The following is an 8,749-nucleotide window of genomic DNA, read 5'->3' as shown; positions in this document are numbered from 1 at the left end:
ATATACTTATATTTATTTTTCCCTACGATGTGCTCATGATAACCCAGTATTGATACATCGGTTTTTGTATAATTATACGTGATTTGTGAATAGTAAAAATACATGTATATGTGATTTAATTATTCAATTCTTGTATTTATTTTTTTGATGGGTATATATGCTTTGATTTGGAGTGATTTGCGAAACCATGTGAGCATATTAAAGATGTTTTTATCGAGCATTGTTAGTAGAATTGGTTTTCATTCATGGTATAGGAATGGTATCGTGGATCCCGAGGGCTTTACTTGGCATTATGCATTGTTATACTTTTTGGCATTGGGCTTTGTGGAAAAATAATGGTTATTTCCGTGATGTGAATACTTGTCCCGAAAAAGGATCCCCGTGTTATGATTTATACGGATGGTATTATCTGTCGTATTTACTTGTTGGTTTTTGATGGGCGACGGGCTAAGGCCCGACTCATCGAGTAGTGGGTCCCCACGGGCCGCCCTTTAGAGGTGGCGTGGTGGACTCGGGTATTGATTACTACGAGGGCCGCTCGGTGGGAGTGTAGAGCCCTCGATCGGATATTCATCGAGTGGCCGGGGTCACCGACCCGGTGAACCGATGGGTCAACGTTAAGGACATGAGTTCCTTGACGGCTCGAACCCTAGCCGCGACCACGCGAAGGTTTAGAGAGTTTTCTAGACCATGTTATCTTTCGGGTGAGTGTTGGGTATTCTCTGTATTTTTGAATTTGAGAGTTATGTTATTTTTGAATTGTGATGAGGGCAGTCTCTCACGAAATTTGTGTTTTCTGAGAAAATCAAATTGATGTTGATTTATGTTGAATTTATGTTTCGAAAATTCTTTAAAGATTGTATTTTTGCTAGAATTCGGTATTTTTGGAAAAATTATTTGAAGCAGTTGGTATTTATATATTTTTATATATATCGTATTTAAGTATTTGAAATTATTAAGCCCACTCACCGACCAACCGAATGTCGTCAGACTGCAGGAGCGGGGACCCCTAGATTGCCTGATTGAGTATAGAGCTAGTCAGGGTTGAATCCAGGATTGCAGTGGGTCCCCCTTCCTTTCTTTCTACTTATGGTTGTTGTGATCTTGTAGCGGTTGTACCCGCAAATTTGAGTTATTGTATTCATGGTATTTATGTATTTGAACCTGTAGTTGGTGTGAAATTGTAAATTGTGATTTGTAGGTCTGATTTTGTTTAAAACAGGGTGTCAGTTTCCAGTTAAAAGGGAATTTTAACTGATGGGTGCCACATTTACCTCGGTAGAAGGGGTGGGTGTGACATCTTTTGTGTATTAGAGACATGTTAGAGCAAAAAATATCATTACAATGAAGAATTAAAGTATTGATTAAATAATGAACATGCAATTAAGAACAAAAACATCATGAAAAATCAATAATATATTAGGACCGACAATACCAATGAGAGGATAAGGAAACAAACTTAACACTAGAATTGAGAAACAAAAACAAAGAAAAGATGCTATCAATCAAATAAGCTTAAGCAATGAAATTGATTAAACAATATTGGCTGAGGCAAAGGCAGATGGGTTGGTGAACAATAAGCTTGATATCATGCACATGTACAAATTGCTATTCAATATTTAGGACAAGCACATTGTGGTAACCTGTACATCTAGTCCTTTAATTTTACACTTGTTATTGTCTTTAAATTATAAATTTATGATATTTAATTAAATTTTTTTTTTTATAAACATATACAAATGCATCAAGTCATGTAGATGACATGATGTATCATTATTTTTTTTTTCAATTGAACACTTTTTTAAAAAATTATCACAATAATTCTAAGGTGATTTTATTCATCACATGTTAAATGCCGAGTGAGCGCTAATTAGGCACAAAACAAGTGTTTTTTTAGCTAGCCCAATAATTTTTAAAATTAATAAGTACATCGAATTTTATTTTTTTAATTTGTTTTTAAAATGACTGATCTGGATCAATATAGTTGACATGATTACTTGAGAGTTTTTTTTTATTTTTAATTAAATGAGGAAATTAATGTTGTAAGGGAGAATTGATCCTTCAATCTTTTATTTGAAAAAAAATAAAACATTACCATTCTTCTAAAAATGTTAAGACGAAAGAGAGTCATTTTGATTAATAAAATAATGAAATTATATATATATATATATATTTTGATGTATCACTGATGGTAAAGTTTAAGATGGTAGTAATAAACATCATAGTGTGTCTATATTTATTTATGGTATAGTAAACACTGGAGATGTCCTTGACATGTGTCATGTGTGCACCAGCTTGATGGTGTCAGTTGTCCTTTGGATGTGATCTGTGACTCAAACGGTTTGATACAAAAAGAAATATTTTCCTTGATTAATTGCCATTACCTTGTGCTCTATCTTCTTTTCTTTTTCTTATTTTTTTTTTTCTTCACCAACACTGTTACTATATCTGCAATATCTAATTAATAGTGCCCTACTACTCCTCCCATTTATTCTGTTGGTTTAACCACCACAACCTACCCTATACTATGAAGTCATCTTTCCATTAGCAAATCAAATTCTTTTTTTAAAACTTACTCTATCTCTTTGTGTAAATATGGTTGGAAGTTCATTTTCATTCAAAAATTCAAACGTAAAAATAATTTTTTTCTCTCAACTAGATCTATTATATATATATATATATATCGAAACCTTATTATTATAAGAGAATTTTGTTATTCAGTATTTTTAATATACACAAAAATTATTAATCCAAACTTCTATTAGTAGGAGGAAGATCATCCATCTTCATCCATCAGTGAATATTACTCTCTCTCTCAATGCACATGCATGTTAAAGTTCACTTTTAGTCCCTAAACCAAAAATATATACATGCCTACCCTCAAAACTCAAGACAAAAACAAAGAAATAATTCTTGCATTTATAAATACAAGATATCTTTCTGCATATACATATATATATATATATATTTATATATGTATATAACTTCTATCTCTCTCTATATATCTTTTTGTTTATCTTTCTGAATCTCTAATGAGAGATGGAAGAGATGAAGAAGAAGAAGAAGAAGAAGAAGAAAGTGAGAAGTTCCATAAAAGCTATTCAGAATATCATGACTAATATTATTCCCACAACTCCCAATATTTGCATGCAACTTGTGAGTCCAAATTACTTCTCCTCCCCCTCCCTCTTCAACTCCATCTACTACAGTACTCCTTCAACCATGTCCTCCTCCTCCTCCTCCTCCTCAATTGATCATATCTCCAATGATCATCAAGACTTAGATTTTTCAGTTCATAGGCCAGCCATTATCTCTGCAGGCAGGTTCTTCTTCTCTCCAAGCTTCTCCAAATCAATAATGGAGGAAGCTAAGAAAGAAGATGATGATGAAGAAGAAGGAGGAGGAGAAGAAGAAGAAGAAGGAGGAGGGAATGTTTTGAATGGGTTGTTCAAAGAGAGCTTGATGATGACAATGGCTTCTGATGATCCATACCAAGACTTTAGGACATCAATGGAGGAGATGGTGGAAGCTCATGGAGTGAAAGAATGGCCACACCTTCAAGAACTACTTCATTGTTACTTGAAGCTTAATGAGAAGAAGACTCATAAGGTTATTCTTCTTGCCTTTGTGGATTTGCTCATGCAACTCATGGCTAAACATGATCATGATAATTGATTTTTTTTAAAAATTATATCATTAATTAATTAATTAATCTGTATTTTGTTTCATTATTCATCTTGAAGTACACTTTATTATTATTATTTTTTATTTGTATGGTGAAATTTTTGTATTGTAATTATTTATTGGGAGTTGGACAAGAGAGTTGGATAGGTAGGTTTGGTTGGCAGATTGGTTGGGACTTTGAGAGTGAGTGGTAGAGAGTGATGAGAGAGATTTTTTTTTTCTTTTTATTTGGTTAAAAATGAAATTTTTTAATAAATAATTTTTTTTAAAAAAAATATTATTTTATAAGATAAATATTTTCAGGAGAAATGGCACTCTTTGCCATGTATGTATATTTATAAATTACCACATTGCTAAGTTATCTATCTCTTTATTTATTCATTTTATTTATATATCTAATTTACCAATTAAGCAGCTAATTAACTCAATTATTTCTCATAGTAATCCAATGAGAAATAAATGAGTTTGGTCTATATATGTATATCATTTTAATTCAACAAGAAATTAGATATTAGTTTGGTAATATAGCTAGCTCTTTTTTTTCACAATGAACAATTAGGTTCCATAGTATATGTTTTGGATTTTATTCGCAATAAAAAAGATATAAATATAAACAAACCAACCAACCTATATAATGAGCCATAATGCAAATGTAGCCTCACTTATAGTAGTGTTATTCCAAAATGAACATAAAACCTATATATGTATAATGCCCCACCATATATGTGCCTCATTGCCTTTTATATATTCGTTCATTATTAATAATGCATTCTTTATTTAGCAACACAAGAGAAATATTTTTAAATACAAAGCTTAAAACATGTTGAATTATAAAAAAAATTAATATTTTTAATAGGATATTCCCATACATAAGGTCATACATATAACTAATAATTCATGTACATGAATGATATTGATATATTCAAAAATAGATATGTGTACATTCTTGACATTACTGACTTGTCATTTACGTGTATGATTATTACTAATAATTAGTTTGAGTTTTTTCTAATGTCTGTCGGTCATGAGAATTTCTGAGATCGACATTGTGTGCTTCACAAGCTAACTACTCTTATAAGTTGGCTCTGATACCAATTGTTACAGGTCACTAGTTTTCTTTTTATCCAGTTAGACCTAATCTCGGTATTTCAATGTGATCAAATTAAGAAAAAAAAAGAAAATTTATGAGGAAAATTTTTGAAAAAAAAGCACCATATATATATATATATATAATTTTCATTTATTAAATAAAAAGATGGCACTTGATGATGGGAATCACCTGAATGAAAAATGACAGAAGAAAAATACAACAAGATCTTTGCGCATGACCAAATTATCATTATTATTTAAAATTTATATGTATTGGAAAATATATTAGTTTAATAAATAAATAAATAAATAAAGGTAATCATGGACGGATTCCATCTCATGCTCTATAATTGAAGTCCTTCACAATCAAAAGATAGAGGACAAAGAGTTAACATTTAATAATTTTAAGTTCCGTGTAAAAATAATTCTTCTTTTATATATATATATACCAAATAAAAAAAAACAATTACAACCTTTTTTTCCCCAAATTATAACAAAAAAAAAAGTTAACATTTAATAATTTTAAGTTCCGTGTAAAAATAATTCTTCTTATATATATATATATACCCAAAAAAAAAACAATTCCAACCTATTTTTTTCCCCCAAATTATAAAAAAAAGGAAATTTTAATATCATGCATGACTTTGGCTGCATTGGAAAACCCCACTTATTATTTAATTACATTAAACTCCCTCATTATACAAAATGCACTCATAAATCACAAAGTGCTATAAATATCTCATTAAATAATAATAATAATAATAATAATAATAATACTAAAAATAAAAAATCTAGTGATAACACCTAATAAACAAATGGCTACCATTGCAAAACAACAACCATTTGTGTACATGTACAACACTCTCAAGTCTCAACTACTATTCATTTTTTTAATACATTTTTTTCACACTAATAATAATATTTTATTTTTCATATATATATATATATATTAACAAATTAACAAATAACACAAGCATTAGGATTTTCTTCAGCACTTTGAACATAATAATGGGTGGTCATGTGAGGATTATAAGCTTGATAAGCTTTAATAAGCTCTTGAATATGCTCATTTGGATCTTTAATTTTCTTATTATCACCTCCTCCTCCTCCACCACCACCACCTTCATTGTTCTTCTTGGCTTCATCTTTTTTCTTATCATCTTCTTTTTTATCTTCTTTTTTGGTATCATCCTTCTTTTTTTCTGGCTCTTTTGCTGGTCCAACTGAGACTAATTCAGCATGCCATTTTTTTTGCCTTAATTTTGCAACAAGATGGACTGGATCAACCCCTCCAACCACTGTCAACTTTTGATTTTTCATATCCATTTCTATTAAATCAATTCCTATATATCAAACCATAAAAATAATAATTAATTATTATTATTATTACCAATTAATTTAACAAATATATATTAATCTAAATTCAAGTAATTCAAATAAATAAATATATAATTTACCATGGAGAGTGGAAACGGCTTTCATGGCTTTTTGCTTGTCTTTGTCATCATGCAAGTCAAGTTTGAGCACAATCTTCTGCAATATAACAACAACAATAACAAGAGAATTAAGAAAATAAAAACAAATGAGAAAATAAAAACACTAAAGAAATTAAACACTTAATTAATTTTTTTTTCCAAAAAATAAAACTACCATTCTTTAATAAAAAAAAAATAATAAAAGACATTTAAAGGAAAGAAAAAAGAAAGATTAGCTAGATAAAACTATTCACCTTCATTTCTCCCATTTCTCCAAAGCTTTCCTTGATGAAGATGAAGACTTAAGACTTATAAAGAAGAAGAAGAAGAAGAAGATGAAGAGTTTGTTTTTAGAAGGAGAGAAAAAAGAGGAAGTGGGTTCAACGAGGAGTCATTTTGGGTGGGGGGGTTTTAAAGAGAGAAAGAAAGGAAAGTGTTAGGAGGGATCATAAGATCACATTATTTTCAACATTTGACTCATTCCTACAAGCCTTGTCTTCCAGTCAACCTACCCTTTTATTTTATTTTATTTATTTATTTGTTATAATTAGGGCGGCTATATATTCATTGAGTGTGATTCTTAACGATCAATTAATTTTCAATTATGTATAATTAATTAATTAGAGTAACAATCAAAGAAAGATATTTTAAAATATTAATTTTATATGTGATCAATGCTACTAACTTTAGGGATCATCGTCATGATTTCGTTTGTGTTTTATTAAATTAATTATCATGTGTTTTTGAGAATTTTTTTAATACATGTTGTAGTTTTTTTTTTTTAAATTTTTTTTATTACAACCATAAAGATATTTTAAAAAATTTTATGTGACAGTGATGTTATTAGCTCTATAAATAAATTATTATATATTTTCACTAAACGGGTTAGTCAAAATAGTAAGAATTTGGGTTTGTTAAAGTGAATTTGAATTTTTGTGTATCCAAATATTTCAACTGAATTGGTTTAAAGACTATGGCTTTTTAAAATAACGTCATTTATATTTTTAGTTGTATCATCAAATAAACAATGGTTTTAGTTAATTTATAAAAAAATAAGTTTATGGTTGTATTGACTTGAAATGAAGAAATTTTAGTCAAGGACGGCAATTCAAAGGAGCAATTGGACAACGTACGAGGGACCAATCTCACTGAATAACATTTTGATTAAGACCCAACATGAACTTGATTAAACCATGACTAACATGCTCCTGACAAGATAGATGGGGAGGGCCCAAACCAAAAATATTTAGGCAGGTTCAATCAGTAAATTTTACATTTTAAGTTTCATTAATGATTTGAGGTTTTCCATTTCTTACTATTTGATACAATTAATAATAATAAAATAAATATTGTATCGTCGATAAACTATTGTAATTAATGTATTTTTGTACTTGTTTATTCATTTTACAAACTCTTAAGTAGGAGTCACTTATCACTAATTGTCAATATAAAAAAATAATAATAAATAATAATAAAATAAAGGCAAGAGTTAGAATTAGTGGTTAATCTTCCTCATTTATTAAATTAATTAGATTAATATAACTCTTGACTGTGTTTAAGACATAATAAATAGACTTCAACTCTAGTGGAAAAACTAAATGGAGTATAACATATAATTTAATGGTGAAACAACATGTGATTTTTTTGGACTAATAAAACAAAGCTCAAGTTAGTTGCTGCCGTTGTAACTTTATTTTTTATTTATTTTGGATAATTGGATGTGTGTTTTTATTTAAAGATTAGGCCCGCCTCCAGACTCTCTGCAATAAAAGATAGGTAGTTCTACATTTATCTCATTTCATTAAAAGAAAAAAAATGGTAATTAGTAATTCTCCCAAATTAAAGTTGAGGTTACTAAAAATATTATATATGTTAGAGGAAGGAAGGAGAAAGAGGCAGAGAAGAAGGTGATCAATTACTCATCTCATGTATTACAACAAGTGATCATGGGGCTTCATATAGAAGCTAAATGTACAGGTATACGTATGTATATATATATACATCTAATATACATACACATATCTAACACCCCCCCTCAAACTCAAGGCGGATCATGTGTCTTGAGTTTGGACAACATAAATAGATGCCGATCACGAGTCCGGCTTTAGTGAAGAAATCACCCATCCCGAACCCTCGTGAGGCGAGATAATGAAGCGACACAGATGAGCACGAACATGACAACGAGTGAAGTGTGCATCCACACCAATGTTTTTTGGTCACTCATGCTTGACCGGATCAAGAACAATCAAGGGCTCTCTGCATCGTCACAAAGTGAATAGGAATAGAAGAATGAATCCAGACACCAAAAATCCTCTAGAATGGAGCGAATCCAAAGCACCTCCCTGCATCGAGAAGCCAAAGCATCGAACCTCAAATCTCAAAGATCGACTTGGCAACAGTCACTGCTTTTAGTCTTCCAAACAACAAGGGAAGACCCAAGAAAGATACAGAGAGCTGACGATGGAGACCCTATCATCGTGGGAGCCGCCCAAGTAGCATCG

At 30.3% G+C, this 8,749-nt stretch overlaps 2 protein-coding genes across 2 annotated transcripts; one reads left to right on the top strand and one right to left on the bottom strand.

Moving 5' to 3' along the window:
• Positions 1–2,989: 2,989 nt before the first annotated feature.
• Positions 2,990–3,741, top strand: LOC120263361 (transcription repressor OFP13-like). Its single transcript, XM_039271226.1, has one exon. It carries the CDS (start codon positions 3,040–3,042, stop codon positions 3,673–3,675), a length of 636 nt encoding a protein of 211 aa, XP_039127160.1. The 5' UTR covers positions 2,990–3,039; the 3' UTR covers positions 3,676–3,741.
• Positions 3,742–5,489: 1,748 nt separating this feature from the next.
• On the bottom strand, positions 5,490–6,676 carry LOC120262514 (heavy metal-associated isoprenylated plant protein 39). The gene is made up of 3 exons (XM_039270652.1): positions 6,503–6,676; positions 6,231–6,306; positions 5,490–6,116 (listed from the first exon to the last, which is right to left on the bottom strand). The coding sequence occupies exons 1-3, from the start codon at positions 6,515–6,517 to the stop codon at positions 5,731–5,733; spliced, it is 477 nt and encodes a 158-aa protein (XP_039126586.1). The 5' UTR covers positions 6,518–6,676; the 3' UTR covers positions 5,490–5,730.
• Positions 6,677–8,749: the final 2,073 nt, after the last annotated feature.

Source organism: Dioscorea cayenensis, chromosome 1 (genome assembly GCF_009730915.1).
Source record: "Dioscorea cayenensis subsp. rotundata cultivar TDr96_F1 chromosome 1, TDr96_F1_v2_PseudoChromosome.rev07_lg8_w22 25.fasta, whole genome shotgun sequence".
In the NCBI taxonomy this organism is placed as follows: Eukaryota; Viridiplantae; Streptophyta; class Magnoliopsida; order Dioscoreales; family Dioscoreaceae; genus Dioscorea; species Dioscorea cayenensis.
The sequence above is the reverse complement of the archived record's forward strand: the minus strand, read 5'-3'. Positions and strand labels throughout refer to the sequence as shown.